Source organism: Mauremys mutica, chromosome 4, assembly GCF_020497125.1.
Source record: "Mauremys mutica isolate MM-2020 ecotype Southern chromosome 4, ASM2049712v1, whole genome shotgun sequence".
Taxonomy (NCBI): domain Eukaryota; kingdom Metazoa; phylum Chordata; order Testudines; family Geoemydidae; genus Mauremys; species Mauremys mutica.
Genome location: NC_059075.1, coordinates 113,528,069 through 113,550,599, shown reverse-complemented (window position 1 = coordinate 113,550,599; position 22,531 = coordinate 113,528,069). Strand labels below are relative to the sequence as shown.

Genomic DNA, 22,531 nt, shown 5'->3' with positions numbered 1-22,531 from the left:
TTGATGAAAGACCAAAAGTTCTGAAGTTACAACAGGGATCATGAGGAAGGAAAATGTGTATCCTCAACCAGAATCAAACTTGTACTTGAGACTTTGAATTTAAATGGTCTTTTAAGAAATTCCTCTCTGAAAGAGCAGCAAAGAGTCCTGTTGCACCTTATAGTCTAACAGATGTATTGGAGCATGAGCTTTCGTGGGTGAATATCCACTTAGTCGGATACAGGGCTACCCCTCTGATACTCTCTGAAAGAGAAACCATGGGGAAAACGTCTGAAGTTTTACAGAAGTGACTTAACAAATCTGACAGAATCCTTTTATATATAGTCTTGAATAATTATCTAATGGTTCCTGTGTATTGATCGCATGTATGTTTATAATATTTCCGTTGAAATCTAGGGTAAATTGAAAGTACATGCATTCTGCCTTCAACAAAACATTTAAAAAACGAATTTGCTAATTTACAGTGTAATCAAAAGTGAGTTTTATTTGAGCCAAATGAGCATCAGATTATATATTGACTATAGAAATAGAACACACAAGATTTCATAAAGTTGCACTCTAATTTATTAAACTTGAAATAATCCCAATCTTATAAATTTTAAATTTATCAGAACTATTAGAATGTGTTTTCATAATACAGCTGTATACGAACATGCATACACACACATCCTTCAATTTCATTTTTTGTTAAAAATTAACCTCTAGGCTGAATTTGTTCAAGATTGTTTAAGATAGCTGAAATATAGTAATGTCTCAGAAGTATAATGGTAGTAAAAATGCATTTGAAACATAATTAAATTGCCCTGAAATAAGATCTTTTTTTGGTTAGGACGCATATGTCTCGTAAATTCTATTTGGCTTATTCATCAAAATAACACCTAGTTAAAGAGTAGAAATAAAATTTCTTTAATGAAGCTACATCCTCTTACTTAGTAATGAATTTTTATATAGAGTGATCTTTCTAAATGCATGTCATGATAGAACAGATCCATGTGTATTCATTATAAACATTGAAGAGGTTTCATATATGTTAGTTCTAATCTGATACATTGGACTACAGTTCCCAGTATTCCTTTCAGTTCATACAGTACACTGGTTTAGCCTAAGACACGTGCTCTAACTTATCAAATAAGGATTCTGCAGTCTCTATGTAAAAGAATAAATGGACACAAATCAGATGTCAAGTATTATAACATTCAAAAACCAGTCGGAGAACACTTCAGTCTTCCTGGTCACTCGATTACAGACCTAAAAGTTGCAATATTACAACAAAAAAACTTCAAAAACAGACTCGAACGAGAGATTGCTGAATTGGAATTAATTTGCAAAATGGACACCATTAAATTAGGCTTGAATAAAGACTGGGAGTGAATGGGTCATTACACAAAGTAAAACTATTTCCCCATGTTTATTCCCCCCACCCTCCACCCTGCCCCGGTTCCTCATAACTTCTTGTTAACTGTTGCAAATGTACCGTTTTGATTACCACTACAAAAAGTTTTTTTCTTTCCTGCTGGTAATAGCTCACCTTAACTGATCACTCTCGTTAGAGTGTGTATGGTAACACCCATTGTTTCATGGTGTGTGTGTGTGTGTGTGTCTTCCTACTGTATTTTCCACTGCATGCATCCGATGAAGTGGGCTGTAGCCTATGAAAGCTTACGTGCAAATAAATTTGTTAGTCTCTAAGGCCTGGTCTACACTAAGGGGGCAAGGGGGGGTCGAACTAAGGTACGCAAGTTCAGCTATGCGAATAGCGTAGCTGAACTCGAACTACCTTAGTTCGAACTACTCACCCGTCCAGACACCGCGGGATCAAAGTTCGCGGCTCCCCCGTCGACTCCGTCACCGCCGTTCGCGGTGGTGGAGTTCCGGAGTCGACGGGAGTGCGTCCGGAGTTCGAACTATCGCGACTAGATTAGACGCGATAGTTCGAACTCCGAGAAGTCGAACTCTCCGCGTCGACCCGGCGGGTAAATATGGACCTACCCTAAGGTGCCACAAGTACTCCTGTTCTTTTATGTTATCTCGCATGATTTTACCATGAATGTCAGTCTGCTGTTCTGAGGTAGCCTCTGCATATTCCCATTTGTGGGATATAGCCTTCCAGTGTCACTGAGCTTCATAAATCTTTTAGAAAAGTAGTGCCTTTTGGGACTGCATGAGTGCTCCCTCATGGCACCGAACATTTGGAGCCAAAATGATAGACACATGCAATGCCATTAGGGTGTGTTTGTTTCCTTTCCATGGTCATTTACAGGCATAGGGACTTTTGCTTTGTGTACAGAGGCTTGATTTGTTTGTTTTCCCCGTCTTATTACTAATAGTTTTTGGTAATGTAAATAGCTTTTCTATGGTTTAGTGTTTATGTGTGTTGGAGTTAGTCCAAAAATCTGGGTTCTGAGGCATCATGTCTGATCTGGACCCCACAGAATCGGTGTGAAAAGTCTGATCTAGGTGGCATTATCTCATGGTTCCCTGTCCTCCTAGGGTTGGATGCCTGAACTCAGTGTATAAAGTGCCTTAGAGAAAAGGTCATTGCCTGTGTGGTTGTTCAGACTGCTGAACCTTCATTCCTTGAGCCTGAAGGGCTCTCACACTAAGCCTCCTGTTTTCCTAATTATGGAGGCCTTATTAACTAGATCCGTGGATCTGTCCTTGCCTCAGTGCCCCATATCTGTGTGGGGACAGAGTAACTCTTTGTCAGCTTCAGACCCCTTTAAAGTAGGGAAGCAGAAATCTTTGATGTCAGGCCCAAGATTTTCATCCAGCTCCATGATGGCAGAATGCTTTGTGCTCTCTTCTGAGGCAGAGTTGGTACTGAGGTAGCCAACTCTATTGCCTCTGAAGGTTCTGACAGTGTTTGCATCCAGACAGGGACCAGCTGATCTAGTGAATATGCCCCTTACTGCATTGGAGACTTTTTGTTTTGGGGGTAGCGTTAGTTCTTTGGTGGCAGTGCATTTTTATCCCATTCCTCTTCAGATGTATTTTGTGGTGACTTCTCCTTTGAATCTGAGAGTGTACCAGGCTCTGAGAGTTCAGAGTCTCTAATATTGGCCGGGGGAGGATGGTGGGGTTGCCTGTGTTGGCCACAACAACAACTGAGATGGGCTTGGAGGCTCTCCTGAACAGCTCCATTCGCAAGAGAGTTTTGATTGGGCAGATTCTCATTCCCCTTTAGTCTCTGCTATGAGTCTTTTCTCTGAGGTTTTCAGGATCCTTGAGCAGTCTTCTCCAGATTCTTTTTCCATGCCTCCCCTTTTAATCCATCTCATGTTGAAACATCCCACATCTTGGGGTATGTCTGCACAAAAAAGAAAAACCTGCAGCTGGCCCAGGGGCTGCGGGCCTGTTTCATTGCTGTGTAGGCTCAAAGAGACTAAGGGTTCTAAGGTTGGATGTTCTGCTCCATCTGACAAAGAAGTCAAGAAGATGTATTGGACAGAAGTGTACTTTTTGTTTGTTGGAGATTTATGTTGATAATTATCAGGCTGTTTTGCCCCAATATCAAATAAGACTTTGGTACATGATGCTCCCTTTACTTGGTTATCTCCTGAAGTAAGAAGACAAGGAAGTGAAAGACATCAGTGCTGAGGAGTGTGGTTCCTAAGTATGCCCTCTGTGTCATCAATAACTTGCATCTGACATCATGCTCTGCTTGCATTTTCTGGCATCACTGCGTCAAGGCTAGGCATCTTATGCCAAAATCGGGGATTTCTCCTTTAACGTGAAGATCTTGTTCAGTAGAAAGACCAATGAGATACTGAAGAAGATGAAGTTTGTCTCTTGTTCAATCATTAGGGCTATCCAACATAGGCAGATGTAGTTTTTGTCCAGATCCAAAAACAATACCTTCCACTCCTTCACTTTAACCCTTCTCTCCAGAAGTCTCAACCCTGTCAAACTAAAAAGGCAGGGTAAGAGGAGGTATTTTAAACAGATATGATTCTTTAGTGTTCACTGTTCTCCCTACACAACCTTAAATTTGCTGAGAGCCTAGTCCTAATTAAAATTAGTTAACTCTCTCCTCATTGTCTTTCTTTCTGAGACTATTTGTCAGCTTTCTTTTGGTGTAAAGTGTAATTACTACTGATCTCTGGGTGTTGGAGTGTGTAATCTAACTTCATCCTGTGCTGTTTCCCAATTCCCTCTCTTCCTTTTCCCTCTTCAGAAATTCCTCTTGTGACAAAGTGGATTCCTTGTCAAGGTAGAGCACTACATAGGAGGTTCTAATACAGTAAAAAGAGTGGCTGTCATTTGAGGTTTTTCCACTTTGCAAAAAGAAACATGGGTTTTTATCCCATTGTGAGGCTGCAGTGGTTGAACTGATGCATCAGATGGTTTTGCTTTTCCATAAGATTTCCCAAACAGTTTGAATTGTGACTGCTATGAAAGCAAAACAGGTTATGAATGTAGTTGGTTGTATCTTATTTTAATTCAAACTATAATGAGAAACTTGTCTGTTGGCTTTAAATAATACAGTTACTAATGAGGGATGTCTAATATGGCAGATTAGAGTAAATGCCACTTGTATACTTTATATCGCCTTTGTTGTGGATGTGTCGAGGCTTATTTTAAAGTTTCCTTTTACACTGAATTAAGTTCTGCATCTCTGATATGGTGAATATTGCAGAAGAGAGTGGACAGCTTATTTGATTTCATTCCTTGAACACCATAGGTTCAATCTTAAACTGGCCTGGGCCACCTTACCAATTTTTGTGGCTATACAGTGATTCTTTAATTTTAGGAAAGTAATTCCATTATGGTTCTAACTACAACAATAATTCATACGTCTTGCCACTATATAGTGTTCACTGTAATGTCTTAGATCATCCCTACCACAATGATGCCTCTTGGTAGTACAGCAGTACATTTAATAGTCCCATTAAACGTCTGAGTAGTCCACTCATTTTTAAGGATTTCCCTATTTTTTGTGAAACTGTTTTTTTGTTTTTCTTGTTAGCGTATGTAAAATCTCAAACGTAACTTTTTTTGTTGAAATTTTATCTTTTAACCCATATATTAGGTTTTATTTTTCAGAACTGTGAAGACTTTTTATCAGTTTTTTTAAAAACCAAACCAAAAAAAACCAACCCCCCCCCCAAAAAAAAACCTTGAGGAAGAACTTAAGTTTTGCAAAAGCTTGTTTTTACAAAGAATTTAAGACCAATGAGAAATCTTTCCACAAATTAAAAAAGCAAAACCAGCTGCTTTTAAATGGACACTTCTGCAGTGTTTGAAGTCTCATGTCCAAACTCTTACATCACTGCAATCAGTTACACTGCCTATAAAAAGAATAAAACTGACTTGATTGACTTTCATTTTCCCCTGTTGAAAAATGTAAACAGCATAAATACTGAAAAGTAAACTGGATTTTAAAAAATTATTATAGATAATACCTTAGATTATTAGAACTATAACAAAGGTAAGCAGACTTGTTTGTCTGTTATGATCATGTTGGCAGTGTCCCAGTTTTAAGTTTAGTTACAATCTTGCATATTCTCTAGGCAATGCATCCTACAGAGTATGCAAAACTTGAAATTAGTAGCTTGGGTGCTCAATGAAAAGGCTGTCAAGCCTACCTTTCACCCAATCAACAAGAGTCCAGCATAACTGGCAACTTTTTTGCTGGCTGTTCACTGCCAGTTTCAAAACATGCTTTCTAGAGCAGGAGTGGCCAACTTGTGGCTCCGGAGCCACATGCGGCTCTTCAGAAGTTAGTATGTGACTTCTTGTATAGGCACCGACTCCAGGGCTGGAGCTACAGGCACCAACTTTCCAATGCGGCGGGGGGTGCTCAACCCCTGGCTCTGCCACGGGCCCTGCCCCCACCCCACTCCACCCCTTCCTGTCCCCTCTCCTGAGCCTGTCGTGCCCTCGTTCCTCCCACTCCCCCTCTGAGCCTTCTGCATGCCACAAAACAGCTGATCCAGCGGTGCGGGAAGGGCGGGAGCTCATGGGGGGGCTGCTGACGTGTTACTGTGGCTCTTTGGCAATGTACATTGGTAAATTCTGGCTCCTCAGGCTCAGGTTGGCCATCCCTGTTCTAGAGCTGGTTGCTCTCTGTAGTAAAGTCCCAGTCTTTATGAAAATTGTATTTAATGTGTGATCTAAATAAACATAGTAGGGAATTCAAGGGAGGTATGATTTGTTTACAGGTAGGTCCAGAACAGTCAAATATTGAAGATTGTGTAATTCCTTTGTGAGCTTAAGAGATGGAACTAGTCAGTCTACAGTTTCTGTAATGCATGTTACCCAAGTATTTTTAGGCCAGTTTTTTTTTTTTTCAAACATATCAAAGACATTTGGTAAATCCATAGCAAGCTTCCATTTTTAAAAAAATGAGTTGTCTTCTGAGATATTTCATCACAAAAGGGTATCTGAAAAACTTACAAACTTTTGAAAAATACATTTGAGATCTCAGATTTGACCAAACTGAACCGTTATAAACTTCCCAGAACATTTCACCTTTGATTCAGAAGTACAAGAAACTTCCGAGAAAAAAGTAACTGTTACAGAAGCTATAACTATGTGAAAATAGAAGTTTATAAAAAGTGCATTCAAAGGTATGTTGCAGCACTCTTAAGGGTAGGTCTACATTTATGGCAGTGTGCAGAGTACAGACACTGCACGCCTCGGTAGCATGGGTATAAATGCCAGTGTAGACAGGTACTGCTTAGGTGAGTAGAGTGCCCTACATGCCTGACTCTTAAGGAATGTGTCCTGTGTGGTGCTGTACTCACCCAAGCAATGCCTCCTACAACTACACTGCTATTTTTAGCATTGTAGTGTTCTGCTTCCAGAGCCTTTCCCTGCTACCATGAAAGACTCAGGTGGGAAAATTCTCTGGCAGGGGGTGGGTACCAGGGAAAAGTTTTTCCCCCCTTCCAGAGCTTTTTACTGCTGCATGTAGCTGCACACCACAGTGAGTGTGGATGCAGCTTGTTTTTCACTGTGGGGTGTAGCTACATGTACCCTACACTCTGCTACAAGTGTAGACTAGGTCTAATATTGGCGATGTGATTTCATTAATACTTGTAATAATGTAATAAGCAATGTGGGCAAGTGACATGAAAAAAACTTAGTGAAATGAGTATTGCAAGAATGCTTTAAATAGGGTGCTGCCAGATGATCTAATTCTTTATGACTAACCACAGCACTTTACATTTTACACTGTGCTTTCTAGAGATGTGTAGTAATGTAAATATGGCATTTTTACATATGATTAACCACTTTATCTTTGTGTACCTTATAGTTTTTGGGAGTGTTCAGAGAGCACAGTAAGAGGTGCTCTGTTGGAGATCTGTTTTTATTTTTTTTATAAAACAGAGTTCAGAAGTTGATAATGTAATTGAATTTATCATCTTGAAGTCAGCACTCAGGGTATGAGAGATGTGGAGTGAGATTAGGCTGTACATTGAAACTAAGGGCTTGTTTACATGGTGAAATTTACCAGTATAATTAAACTATAGTTATACTTGTGTAACTCACCATGTGGAGACACTTGTTCCAGAATAAGAGTTACACAGGTGTAATTAGCTAGTAAATTTCCTGCAGAGAAGCCCCAAGTTAAACTTATTTATGTAGTTTATAGAGTTAAGTAGTTTGAAAGACTAACAAGGACCCTTAAATGTATGTGGAGGGTGAAAATTTACCCCCAAGCAGAGGTTTCTACCACTTGAAAAGGAAGAAGAGCCTGAGATTCCATCAGATATGCTGGGGACTTCACTTTTGCCATTCTAATGTGGCTACATGGCTATTACAGTGATGGGTGGCAGTATAAAACCCTAAGACAGGATAAACAGAGGCCATTTTAGAGTGTGTGTCTGTGTTTGTTTACATATAGTTTTGGGCTAGAGTGGACTTTTAAAAATCTGCTTGCCCCTGTTGTGTGTTATTGGCTTTGTAAAACATTCTACACTAAAAAGTATAGCTTTTGCACTTTGCCTCTTTCATAGTAGCACTTGACTTTCGACAGCATTATCTAGATCTCTGGGTGTTACAGAAAATGTAATTCCTCTTTAATTGTTCAAATTAAGTAGTGTTGCACAATGTACCACATTTTAGAGAATGTTAGAGAATAATTTCAGAATTTAATTTAAACCTCATAAAATCTACCATTGGGCCATGATACTTCTCTGCCTGGGTTTTTTTGTTGCATAACGCAGATTTGATTCTACACTTTGGTTGGCATGGTGAGTGAGTCTCTTGCTTTGATGCCTCCATCTGACCTAGCAATAGTTTTGGTCACCAAATAAATTCTGTTTCTTGATTTTTGGACCTTGATACCAGATCTTGGAGGTGGTGTGTGTTAATTACGAAGAAATTCAGTGTAGGGCCAAGGTGCATATACATGATATGCAAAATTCTGCAGACACCTACAACTGGCTTGCAGTCTAAAACTGCTAATACCAGTCCAATATAAAACAGGTGGGAGTAGTCAGACAAATGAAAGATGGGTCCCATTTGGGCTTGCGGAGAAGTCCACTGCCCCTTCCTGCCTGCTAGGGTGTAAATTGTTTTGGAGTTTTCACCAGAATTGCATCTATATCCTACTTAGGGGAGTTCCTGTCTCTTGTATTTGCCTTGACAAGTATTTGTCTAATAAATTTGCATAATTAGCACTTAATTGCATTTTAATTTTTGGCTACAGAGACCATCTTTACCTTAAAATTTAGCAAGTTAGCCTTGCTTTTTTGTTTGTTTTTTTTCCTCCCCCCCCCCCCCCATGGATCTCTCTCCTGCCCCCCTTCCGCTCCTTTCTTGTCTTATCCAAACAGTTTTTGTCTTGTAGTATTCTCCTCCTCCATCCTTCCCCCACTTCCCCCCCAAAAATTGTACCTATGCTGAATTAACAAATAGTGCTGTTTCAGTGGCATCTGCAGAACCAGAGTTAAACTGACTCAAGCCTAGTTTCCTCCTTCATGTAGTGTGTTTGTTTTCTGGCTGAAGTGTAACTGTTGTGATTCTTTCACATGTCACAGTTGGCAGAAACACTCACCCGTTATTTGGACAGAAGCACTTAATGTGGTTATGTTAGAACTCATCTGCTACAATAAAAAGTTCCTTTCCAACAGACTTCAATTGCCTGTACTTCATTTTATTGTAGCTTGGCAAAATTGAGTCTGAATGTAAAAAGGTGCTGGACTGAATTCATGTCCACATGATATTTGTTACCTTTTCACAGCAAAGAGTTGCTAAAACAGATTTAATTGAAATACATCTAATCTGTCTCCATAGCTGCAGTGGCTTAACCAAAACTTCCTGCTGCAGAGCTTTTCTGAGGAAAATTCCAAACCATTTTTTTTTGTCATGTGCTTTTCATTGCATTCAGAATACACCTCTACCTCGCTATAACGTGACCCGATATAACACGGGTTCACGTATAGCACAGTAGCAGCAGGGCTCCGGCGGCGCTTTAAAGGGTCCGGCTGCTGCGGGGAGCCCCAGGCCCTTTAAATCACCACTGGAGCCCTGCCGCCCCAACCCCGGGGCTGTGGCAGCATGGCTCCACCGGTGATTTTAAACGGCCTGGGGCTCCCCGCAGCGGCTGGAGCCCGGAGCTCTTTAAATCACTGCCAGAGCCCTGCCGCCCCTACCCTGATATAACGAGGTTTCAGCTATAATGCAGCAGGGATTTTTGGCTCCCCACGACCGCGTTATAGCGGGGTAGAGGTGTACTTTCACTTTGTTTATGATATGACAATTATCAGAAAAGGTTCTTGAACCTCTAGATCTTTGGATTAGTGTTCTAGTAGGTTTTGGAGCTTGTAGTTTTGTTAAATCTTCTGTCCATACTTGTCACGTTTTTCCTTTACCTTTTGTTTGAATAATTATTTGCAGTCTTTTGACAGTACTTCTAGCCATCTGTATTACAAACATTTACTTTATTATATGTCACTGAGCACTTTGGAGGCATAGGATATCTAACAGAATTATTTTTAACTGATGAAAACATACACTGAACAATGTGGCATACATTCCCCAAATGTTGAGAATTTATATGTAATAATAATAATACTGAGGAGTAATTGTAATTGTAATAATGTATTGCACTCAAAGATTTTTCTAAAATATCTGATTAGATTGCAAGATTTTTAGTGACCTAATCTGCTAGCATACAACACTTTTCAACTGGTAATACTGTAAATTGAATGACAAACTCATTGTGTACAGTACATTTACACTATGAAACGGACCCTGCCGTTTCAATTTAAATCGGACTCCTACAATACCTAAATGCAGTTTTCAGATTGTTTAGGACTAGATCACTTTCTCTACAAATCATGTGATCACAAGGATCAAGTTACAGTGATATACAGAAGTAGTAATGGCTTGCTGATATAATAAATTGTGCAAAAGTCTGTGAACAAAAAGCGAGGTTTGCTGGTTATTTACATACTGTAGATTTTCTGCTCTAATTGTGACACTAACTACAGGCCCATTGAGCTAGACATTTTTTACATGGACCAGTAGGTGTAGAGCAGGGGTCTCAAACTCAAATGACCCCGAGGGCCGCATGAGGACTAGTGCATTGGCCCGAGGGCCGCATCACTGACACGCCCCCTTGCTGCCCCTGGCCCCACCCCCAATCCACCCCTTCCATGAGGTCCCGCCCCTGCCCTGTCTCTTCTCCACCTCCTCCCCTAAGTGCGCGGCTCCCCGCTCCTCCCCCCTCCCTCCTGGAAAGTGCTAAGCGCCACCAACAGCTGTTTGGCGGCTTGGCGGCAGGAAGCGCCTGGAGGTAGGCAGAAAAAAAAAGAAGAGTAATATAGTAGTATAGTATTAAAATATAGTATGCTATTAAAAGTCAATTTATTAACTTTTTTATTAACTTCTTTAACTGTAATGTGAAACGTCAGTGCTAATTTTGACGTTTTGTCAAATTTTGTACTAATTTTGGTTATGTCATTGTGACAGTGTTGGTTGACACTTTAATGTAGAATCTACAGTTTTAATAAATATACACTCAGTAATGCACCTCACTCAAAGGACAAAACACGCACTTAGATTTACTGCCTAAGGCTCTGGGAGGGAGTTTGGGTGGGGGTGGGGGAGGGGGTCTGGAGTGCAGGCTCTGTGCTCGGTGCAGGCTCCAGGCTGCGGCAGGGGGTGGGGGTGCAGGCTTTGGGACGGAGTTTGGGGATAGAAGGGGGTGCAGGGGTGAGGGCTGTGGGGCTGAGGGTGAGGGGTTTGAGGCATTGGAGAGGCTCGGGGCATTGGAGAGTCTCAGGACTAGGGCAGAAGGGCAGGGGAAGGGCAGCCTGCCCTGGCCCTAGTGCAGGGGGGCGCTAGGACCCTGCGGCAGCAGGTGATGCCGGAAGCCGGCATAGCGGAGGAGTGGAGTCAGCCTGAGCTCCCGGGCAGGCTCCCGGGCGGTGAGGGGGCAGCAAGTGGGGGCCGGGAGACACTGGGGGGAGGCGCGTGGGGGCAGCAGGTGGGGCCAGGGGAGAGACCCGGCCCCAAACATTGGGGAGCAGCGCGCGGGGAGCTTAGGCACAGAAAATAACTCGGGGAGGGGGGCGGGGTGAGGGGAGTTTGGCGGCGACAGGCAGTAAGTGGGGGACAGGGCGGGCTCTAGGCACCAGCGGGCCAAGCACCCGCTTGGGGCGGCATCCTGGGGAGGGCGGCAGATGGCCCCGGTGGACATCCCTCAGGCATGCCTGCGGGAGGTCCACCGGAGCCGCCGACCCGCAACCGCCAGAGCGCCGCCCCCCGCCCCAGCAAATCCTAGCCGCGGCTGGGAGTTAAAAGCCTCTGGGCTCCCTGCCCCGGCGGGCAGCTCGGAGCCCCCTCTGATTCCCGGCCGCGGCTGGGATTTAAAAGGCTCTGGGCTCCCTGCCGCGGCGGGCAGCTCGGAGCCTTCTGATTCCCAGCCGCGGCTGGGAGTTAAAAGGCTCTGGGCTCCCTGCCGCGGCGGGCAGCTCGGAGCCTTCTGATTCCCAGCCGCGGCTGGGAGTTAAAAGGCTCTGGGCTCCCTGCCACGGCGGGCAGCTCGGAGCCTTCTGATTCCCAGCCGCGGCTGGGAGTTAAAAGGCTCTGGGCTCCCCGCCGCGGCAGGGAGCCCGGAGCCCCCTCTGATTCCCCGCCGCGGCTGGGAGTTAAAAGGCTCTGGGCTCCCTGCCGCGGCGGGCAGCTCGGAGCCTTCTGATTCCCAGCCGCGGCTGGGAGTTAAAAGGCTCTGGGCTCCCTGCCGCGGCTGGGAGCCCGGAGCCCCCTCTGATTCCCAGCCGCGGCTGGGAGTTAAAAGGCTCTGGGCTCCCCGCCGCGGCGGGCAGCTCGGAGCCTTCTGTTTCCCAGCCGCGGCTGGGAGTTAAAAGGCTCTGGGCTCCCCACTCTAGAGCTGGCCCTGGTGGGGGAGCTCCGCGGGCCGCAGGGAAGAGCTCCGCGGGCCGCATGTTTGAGACCCCTGGTGTAGAGAGAGCCTCAGGCCATTAGGTCACTATCAGTTTTAAACTCTGAATTTTAAATTAACAGATTTAACCTTTGCTTTTGATGTCTTTCCCACCCCACCCCGACCATTTATAATGTCGATTTGTCTCTGCTGTTTATGTTCCTTATTAGTTCATTCTGTTTTAATTGCTCTTTGTAGAGTAATGTCAAGTTGTGCTTTACAGTTCAAAACAAGTTAGTGTTCTTTCACATAGAAATACAGTTGTCTATCAGGAGGTATACTAGAAAATAATCTGCTTACTTTATCTCATATGTATCCATCAGTTCTGACAGCTGAGGAGTATTCTACTTAGAAACTAGGCACACTCAGAACTTTTAAGTGGACCTTTAGAACTCATAAATTCTGTCTCCTCTGCTTCCAGAAGCTGTAGTTAACTGTGCTGCAATATTATTCCCTCAGATATTAGTGCTTGCAATGGAATATTTCCCTATTGGGGATCAGCATGTTTTCTTTTTTATTTACTACTTCAGGAGCATTGTTTGAAAACATTTACTAGTCTTTCATGTGGGTGGCAAACTGAGATATTTGACTGTAAAAGCACATCATTCTCATTACTGTCTTTGCCATTTTCCACTCAAATTTCAACACTTGAGTATCTGAGATCTCACGAACTGATGAAGGTAGAAGTGACTGCTTTATACAATGTAAAAATTGGGATTCTCATCTTTTCGGTATTATCAGTCATTGATTTCTAGCACTAATGATGTAAAGAATATCTATTGCCAAAATCATATGATGGTACAAAATTTTTTTGCTTGTCCTTATGGTTTGAATTACAGCTGTCTGTTCTCTTAATATACCCGGTTTTCTTTTGTTACCAGTTGAGGGATGAATATAGCAAATCCCAGACTTTGGTCTAATATAACTTTTAATCCCTACATGGTCATTCAAAATTCCATTTATCCATATGTTTCAGAGACAGTTAATTTTTAATGGGGATTTCCTGAACTTGGTTTCAAAACTGAAGTGTTTTGTATTTATCAGCACTGCATGATCAACCAAAGAATTTGAGCACCATATGATATCCATCACTTGTTTGGTAATTTTGTCCAAATGCAGCATTGGCTCTAAGGGCTTGGCTACACTTACAAATTTGCAGCGCTGCAGCAGGGTGTGAAAACACACCCTCTCCAGCGCTGCAAATTGCGGCGCTGCAAAGCGCCAGTGTAGTCAAAGCCCCAGCGCTGGGAGCGCGGCTCCCAGCGCTGTCCGTTATTCCCCACAGGGAGGTGGAGTACGGACAGCGCTGGGAGAGCTTTCTCCCAGCGCTGGCGCTTTGACTTCACTTAGCGCTTCAAAGCGCTGCCGCGGCAGCGCTTTGAAGTGTAAGTGTAGCCAAAGCCTAAATGTAAGCATCATCATTCAGAGCTGATTTAGGTAGTTTTTACTTAAGGCTATGATTTTTTTCAGGAAAAAAAATTAACTGTCCCAGCAGAGGTGCAGGAAAACAAGGCTAGGTCACAGAGAATGGGGGGCCCATAGGGTGGAGCTGTGGTTGAACAGCGAGCCCAATCCACACTTACCCTTCAGCAATGGCTCTTATCCTACAGGACTGGCCCCCCCTCCCTGTTCCAAGTGTCACAAGCTGGCCCCTGTAGTCACAGCGCCACACAGGTTTGGCACATCTGCCCCTATGGAGATAGTGGGGAAGTGGGTCATATTTGATTGGCATTGTGACTCCATGGGCCAGCTTGCAACACCAGTCAAATTTGGCCCTCTGCACCTCCTGTGACCACGTGGACCAACTTACAATGCTTGAATGGGTAAGGAGCTGCTGCTGTGGGGGTCACAGAGTTCATTCAAATTCACGATTACAGTAAACACTGTGATCCCCGTGTCAATATTGTAGCTCAAGGCCATGTCTACACTAGAGACCTTACAGTGGCATAGCTGTGTCAATGCAGCTGCGTCATTGTAAAATCTCCCATGTGGCTGCACTATGCTGATGGGAGAGAGCTCTTCTGTCAACATAATTAAACCAGCCCCAATGAGCCGTGTGGTAGATGTGTCAGTGGGAGAGTGTCTCCCGTTGGCATAGCTCTGTTGACACCAGCGCTTCTGTCAGTGTAACTTATGTTGCTTAAGAGGGTGGGTTTTTTTTTCACACCCTTGGGTGACATAGGTGATACCAACATAGATAGCCTAACTTATGGCTGTGTGAAAGACTTGTACAAACAGGAGAAACCATCTAAGACCTGGATCCTTTAAGTGCCTTCTAAATATGCTATAGTGCTTACAGTTGAATATGGGATAGACAGCAGCAGTGAATCACCAGAGTCCATCACAGGCTGGGCTACAGCTTCCTTTGAAAAGGGCATGATTGTCAGACATTTTACCCCTGGAGCTGCCTCTGGCCTATTGTATGTACCGTTTTTATAAGTGGTCGAGCTGTGTGTGTTTGAAAACATGATTTAAAATGAAACTTTGAACCATTGTTTCCATCAGAAATGTCGAACACTTATTGGGTAGCATTCCCACAGTGTTTTCTGATATGGAGGTGTCAAGTTTGCTTACCCTGTTTCAAAGCCTCCACTGCTGTGGATCAAGTGGCTGTTGCAAATGATCAAAAATAAGTAAGGGTGTCTGTGATGGCTCCTGCCAGGGCTCCTAGTTTGAATCATATTAAATCTGTTTTGTTTCTTTCTCTACCCTGAGTGCTGCCAGAAAGTTATAAACCCCGTGAGCACAATGCCAGTTGACATGATAATCACCATCACCTATGCTGGTTAAGTTTATAACTTTTAAGACTAATCTTTTTTTAAAAAAAAATGTAGGACTCATAGTATTTACAAGCTCCATAGACCAACTCAGATTGTAAACTGTTTTGGGATGAGAAACTTTTTTGGATTACTTATGTCTATAAAGTACTTCACATGCTTATGGTACCATATGGTAATGTAGAAGTAATAATGTCTTTCAGCATTAATCAGCACAGTTGCTGAGACTCTCTTAGCTCTTCAAAGACATGGGGCTTTGACATGCATAACTTCCAGTTCTGCATCCTGATCAGTGAAAGTTTTGTATCAAAGTATAATTCCTTTAAATATTTCAAACTTGCAAGTACTCAATTGGTTTCTTGATTATTTTTTAAAGCCTATGGTTCTTGTAATTTGTTATCGTTGTACAATAATTCTTACCATCCCTGAGCACCTCTGAGATTTTGTCTTAAAACTGTGCTTTGAAAATGGCTTCTCGTTTAATATTAATCTTTTTGTATATTTTGGTGGTTTTGTTTCCACTAGGAATTGAAACTGAAATTATTGACCCACTTCTCCAAGCCTTTTGAAAAGTGACTAAATGCAACTGGGTCAGGCTGTCTGTGGGAATGAAGTGGCTGGGAGAATCCAAGAACATGGTGGTGAATGGCAGGAAAAATGGAGGCAAGTTGTCTAATGAACATCAGCAGAATGAGTCCAAGTTGCAGCACACTGGAAAGGAGAATCCAAAGACTAGCAAAAATGGAGTTGAGAGAAGATCAAGCAGATGTATGTACATGTTTGTGGGGTTGGGTTGTGATGTGAATCATAGTCGCATCTTGCTTACTGATTTGTTAGTTTTTTAATTGCTTATTCTGAAATCTTGAGATACATGGTTAGTTCACTGGAAAGGCTGTTGTCCCCACATACAGTTAGCAGTAGAATATTTTTATTATACTTGTAATTCCATCATGATTATTTCAGAAATAAGTATTAAGTCCCATTGAAAAGTTAAATGCAAATGATTTAACTTTGATTTATTTTGAATTCAGTGGAAAAAAATTGCATACAACAAACATCCTTAATATGTGACGGCTAAGAACTAACATGGTTGCAGAGTGGACTTTAGACATATTCTAAAATAATAATTTGTCCACAAATCTTGTGGAACCAGTTGTGAAAGTTACATAAATATACAAGCTTGTATTGGTAAACCCCAATTTTATTAGTCACACCTACGTCAGTAATCCATTGTAAAACTGAGGTTTCTTAAAAACAAATTTAAATTTTTATTATGGATTTCAAGTAGAGGACCAGATACAAATTTCAGGTAACACTGGTATTTGAAGTTTGGAAAATCAGGCTTTACTTTTATGTTGTTAATTTGAAATCTGTGAGGCAAATGTTGCTGAATTTTGTACTGGTAATGATTTTACGAGCACATATCCATGGCTTTAGGCACCCTTAACAGTATTTTAAAAATCAAATTACACCATCTATTCTGCGTAGCACTACTAACCAACAATAGCTAGGGAAAACAATCTCCCCTTTGCGTCCTCACTTTCCCCCTGCCTGATGACTTATCGTCCTCCTAATTTATCCTCTTTAGATGGGCCTTTTGCACGTCTGAAATGTTAACAGATTTGGGTTACTTCATTCTGGGTGAAATGGTACAAGTTCCAAGTTCAAGGAGAACATCCTACCAGCAATCCCCTTTCTTGCGGATCTGGGAGTACTGTTACAATAACCTTACGTTCAGGTATAACACTATAAAAAGCATGCTTCCAAAACTTAGCCCCAGCTTCATTTGCTGAATGGTTTTGAGAGAGTTTTGTGAAGCACACTGCAACAATCTAATCTCTAGGCAAGGAAGGTATGTGAGACTGTTTGCAAGGTCTGTATCTGAAAGAAACATCAGTTTCCTGGGCATATTTAAATAATAGGAGATCACCTAAACCAAATTCTAGGTCAGCCCAGGATTAGAGAAAGCTGCCATTTCATCTGGTCTTTCGCCCTGTCCAGAAAGATAGCATCCTAATTGTTTCATGGCCCCTTGCCACAGAGACCAAAGGAGATCAAATAAAACGAAAGAATGAGAACCTACATCATGAACTCACAGGGCAGAGATGACACTCCTGGACCTCACTTCTTCCCCTCTCCCATTATACTTCCAATCAACAAAACAGGCTGCTGGAATCCCTGGTGATAGCAGAGTGGGCTCTCTTAAAGGGACTTACTTTAGCTGGTGTCCCAGCTGATTGAGGGCATCCAAGCCAGGCCTGCACCAGTGCAGTGCCTCGCACTTCTTGTTGCTGCTGGTATCCTTGGTGGTGTTGCTCTTTTAGAGGGAGGATACTGTAAGATTGAATAGTTTTCTATTTAAGTAACCCTGGTGTTTTTGCTTTTCGCAGGTAGTGGTGCTTCAGGATTTGAGGGCCAAAGTCGCTATGTGCCTTCCTCTGGAATGTCTGCCAAGGAGCTGTGTGAAAATGATGACCTAGCAACTAGTTTGGTTCTTGATCCCTATTTAGGTTTTCAGACACACAAAATGAATACTAGGTAACTTTGTTTGTCTTTATTTACCTAGCAGAGGAATAATCATCTTAGTGATGTAGACAGTAAAGGGTAAATGAGGAATTTCTTGCATATCTGTAGAAATTTACAAAATGGTAGTATCTGTTTTTATATTCTTGTTCTGTTGGGTAACTTTAGCCTTCAGAGTGGTGCTGCTCTGGTAAATGGGACTCAGAGCATGGTAGCAACATGTAGCTGCACCACTATAGTTGGTATTTCCATTAAACTCGGTTGTCAAGTTCCATTATTGAGCAGGAACTTAATAGAAAGTTTCTTAATCTAGGTAACAGTTAGGTTAATCAGTTCAGAAGGGGTTATATTATTAGCCTTTTGAAATGATGTTTGGTGGTAAAAGTAAAATTTTTGTTACTTCAGGTGCTGGACTTCCTTCAGTCTCTGATTTATTAAAAGGCCTAGTGTGACCATTTAAACGTTGTTGGCACTAAGGCCAACAATCTCAAACAAGTGCATGCAAAATCCCCCTAGAGGGATGCGATTCAGGTTGTCTATATGCATGCCTATATACATGTGCACACTTGGGACTTGCGCACCCAAGTCAGGCATATATATTTGTACTTAGACACACATCTTCCTGAAAACTTGAACCTAAAATTGGTGTGGATCGGTGTCTGGTTTTTGAGTGTTTATTCCTATTTTTCAGAAATACTACAGATTATACACAGTCTGTAACATCCTGTTAAATTGTTGTCCGTGTATGGACTTCTATTGCAGTAGTTTTAATTCTATATGCTTACCAAAAATACATATAATCATGGGAGGAACTGTCTCTTATTTTGTGTTAGGCATTGTATAAACACAATGGGGCCTTGATCTCAGTTAGAACTTTATTACAAATAGAAATTAATCAGATAATTCAACCAGTTCATACTAATATTTTCTTGGATAAAGTTTTGTTTTGATTTATTGAAGATCCAAAATATTTGATCATTATGTTAGAATAATTTTTTTATCTAAGCACTACTATTTATATACAATTGCATTACTAGATCATTGCTGTATTTTACTACGTCGAATAGGTCTTGGATTTAGAAAAACAGGTTGATCAATATGAATGCTAAATTAATTCATGTTGTCATGCAATAAAAATTAATGCACTAGTAAGGCCTTACACATTAGTATTATATTGGTGCAGTGGTGTGTTAAAAAACACTTGAAATCTGCAGACCCATTCTAAAAAGCTGCATTTTCAGAACTCAGCATCCATCCTTCTGCCATTTAAGGAATGCTTTCATTTTTCAGGTGTATTTCAGGGTATTGGTTAGAATAGCATCTTGAGTCCACAATAAAACTGCCTATTTAGGTAAGTATTCTTAAGGTCCTTGTTACTGCAGTTTTGAGCATCTGCTGTAGTTGCCCCAGCTGGTTACAGATGCTACTACAGTTAAAAATGCCCTTTTTCTATTGCATGGGAAGTCAGATGAAGGAGATAGGTGTATACATGATTCTGTTGCTTCCTGTCAAAGCAATGATCGTGCAGAGAAATTATTTCTCCTTTCTTTGTTTTATGATTGACATGCCAACTTCATAAATGTGTAATGTTTTCTGGTTATAAGACTACAACGAGCAAACTACATTTCTTCAGTTTTTTGTTTGTTTTAAGATGTTACTGATTTCAAACAAATGGCTGTGAAACAAAAGGCTATCACCATGTATTTCTTCCTTTCTCAGGCCTGTAAAACAATGTTACAGGCAGTGTGCAATTAGAATTCAAGGGTAATAGTTACTAAATTTGAAGCAGTGTGAGAAACATTTTGGTGATTTGTAAAGCTTCCGTCAGAAACACATTTTCCCAGTTCTGTTGAGAAAATGTCTTATTGCAATGAATTAAAATAAAGGCATCAGCATAGTTCTTATTTAGCTTCTCTTGGTCACGTCTGGTTATTGTCATGGCCAGACAGCTTGGATTTTTGTTGCTTTTATCTAGTAAGGTGTTTTTCTTGTTTTGCATTGTCTTATGAGGTAAAAAACTTCAGATGCAGAATGACTAGATAATTGTTCAGAGAATAAGAAACACTAGTACCAGGACATGCCATGATAGTAGAAATTAAATTAGTTTCACAACTCTTAATTCTGGAACATCTTCAACTTCAGTGTTAAGAGGTCTTGCAAACATTACACCATGTATATTGAAATGTGTCTAAAGCAAAGCATCCAGTCATGGTAGAAAATGCACTGTTTTTCCTTCAGGCAAGTTGAGAGGAGGCTGCTATGCAAATAGTTATGTCACAAATGGTCTGTGTGTTCCATTCTATGCATCCGAAGAAGTGAGCTTTAGCTCACGAAAGCTCATGCTACAATAAATTTGTTAGTCTTTAAGGTGCCACAAGTACTCCTGTTTTTTTTGCGGATACAGACTAACACGGCTGCTACTCTGAAACCGAAATATTCTACAGTAATCTTGAAGATGTTTTGTATCTGTTGATTTGCATATGGTTACAAGGTTTGTATTTATGTAAACAGTCCAGCACAAGGCTGATCGAAGGTCAACGTTCACTTACATTTCTGGAAGTCAAGATCCTATTTTCTGCTGCAACTGGATAAATATACAAATATCTTGTTATATATAAATTTTCTCTGTGGGTCTGATTTAGCAATTAAAAGTTCTTTAAGGATTTGTTATTTGCACAGAAATCATTGGGTGGGCAAGACATCTTTAAAATTCTTAGTTGCTGGTGATTTTATTATTTTCTCTGAAACATTAGTGAAATAGTATGAAGTCTGAAATAATATGCCTGGATTTAGTTAGAAACTTTAATGCAGTATTCTCATGACCATGCCTCCTCAGAGCCCCACATGTGCCATGTGAATCACCAAATCCTTTTGAGCAGTAGTTGGTTGATGTTTTGAAAAGGAAATATTATAAGACAAAAGGGTGTTCTGATAAGCATCCCGCCAGACTCCTAGAATTTGGAGAAGTCACCTATATTGGGATCACAAGAAGAATAGAAGCAGGTGGACTGGTCAACTATGGCAAGATGGATCCATCTGACTAAAGCACCAGAAGTCAGTGCCCTTTGAATACTCCGATAGATGAGATATTGGAGACTCAAATTATCATAGTACCAAGCTCCTACTACTTCACCTTCAGGGTCTATCAGAATGGTTCAGGTGAGATTTTCTCTGTACCTCAGCGTTTCCCAGAGCTTTGCAAATAGGACCTTGATGCTATGAAAGCCATGTTCCTGGAGCAAGCTGGTGTCACTTTCAAATCCATTTAATCACAGTTCTTACTGAATTTAATTTTGGTGATTTGAACTTCTTGAAACCAAGAAAAACAGGTTTTTTCACTTTCTACTGCAACACTATGTAAAAAGGAGCCTAGTTTTCTGTATTGGAGCATCTGTGGAGCATTAAATGTCATCTTAGGCAGCTTCAGAGTTTAAATCTTACCTAGGCTTTTCTCCATATGGTTATTGTGCATCTTAGGGCTTTTAGGCCTTTGATCCTCTGCCTCCTGAGTTAGTGATTTCTCCAGGGAGTGATGATGAAACAGGTCCATTTCTTTGTAGAACGCAGTCTTCTCTGGGTTCCCTTACCTTAGCCCTCACAATTAGTAGTTCTGCTTGATGATGTCAAACACTTCTAAGGATATGTCCAGACTACCCGCCAGATCGGCAGGTAACGATCGATTTATCAGGGATCGATATATTGCATCTAGATGAGACATGATATATCGATCCCTGAACGCGCTCCCGTCAACTCTGGAACTCCACCAGAGCGAGCGGCGGTAGCAGAGTAGACGGGGGAGCCGCGGCTGTCGATCCCACGCCGTGAGGGCGGGAGGTAAGTTGAAATAAGATATGTCGACTTCAGCTACGGTATTCCTGTAGCTAAAGTTGTGTATCCGCGCACACACGCACGCGCGCCTAAAAGAGAAACTGGGAGGCCACTCCTGTGAGGTTTACCTTTCTACCACATCCTCTGACGAGGCTCTTACCCACTTCCTCCTTTCTTCTGAAGGGCCTGGTGTTACAGAGGACTTGGTGGACTGATAGCTCTGGAGATCCATGTAGTGACTTTGTCCCGAAATAACACATTATTTTAACATCTTGAATCTCCAAAAGAAAGTAGTCTTGTCTATCAGTTAAAGTCTGCTGGAACTGGCTGAAGAGGTCTGCAACCAGTCAGTCTTGGCTGCCTTGGTTTCTAGGAAATCATGTGCTTTGGACCAAGAGCTAGGGAGGAATTTGAACTAATCTCTCAATATTCTTCCACATGCTCACTTGTGGTTTTGGCTGCAAATGATAAATCGGAAGCTGGGAAAATGGCATCTACCCCGGGAAACAAAACATCCAGAAGTTAGGTATGCCTAATAGGTTATTTCTCTGCAGTCCTGATGCTCAAGGCCTCTCGCTGCCAGGCTGTCATGCCCCTATGTTAGTCTTCATTATAGTTTAGGATGGCCTTTTAGGCCCAATTTATTCTAATGGACAAAAAAAGGAGTCCCTCAACATCTTTGAGGACCAATAAGTCTATGTAGGCATTTGCTGAGGGTCTCTTTTGACATATCCAGTGAAGCTGTTTGGTTTTGACCATGCTAGTCTGTCTTGCGGGAGATCTTTTTGACTCTGGAATTTTGAACTTTTGGCACAGGCCGAAGACAAAATAATGGATTCACTCTTCTAAGGGACTGACGAGGCCTTAAAGAAACTGAAGACCACCAGACCCACAGCCAGGTTTCTAAATTTGGATCACTTGGCTCCTAAAAGGTGTCTTCTGGTTCCAAATGTTGCAGTTTCAAGAGTACTCTTCTGGAGCTGCCTGGCACAGGGCCCAGACAGTC

The 22,531-nt window shown here is 41.8% G+C and overlaps 1 protein-coding gene across 5 annotated transcripts in view; it reads left to right on the top strand.

Annotated features, from left to right (window-relative positions):
• The window catches only part of KMT5B (lysine methyltransferase 5B), a 59,788-nt gene that overhangs the window by 4,527 nt on the left and 32,730 nt on the right, over window positions 1-22,531 (top strand). For 3 of the 5 annotated variants that reach the window (XM_045016024.1, XM_045016021.1, XM_045016022.1), the window contains exons 2-3: window positions 15,700-15,942; window positions 17,565-17,712. In XM_045016024.1, coding sequence (XP_044871959.1) covers window positions 15,783-15,942; window positions 17,565-17,712 — 308 coding nt within the window. In that variant the 5' untranslated portion in view covers window positions 15,700-15,782. Of the gene's footprint in view, window positions 1-14,200; window positions 14,221-15,699; window positions 15,943-17,564; window positions 17,713-22,531 lie in introns of those variants that run through there. The other 2 variants (XM_045016023.1, XM_045016025.1) reach the window with 2 other exon arrangements.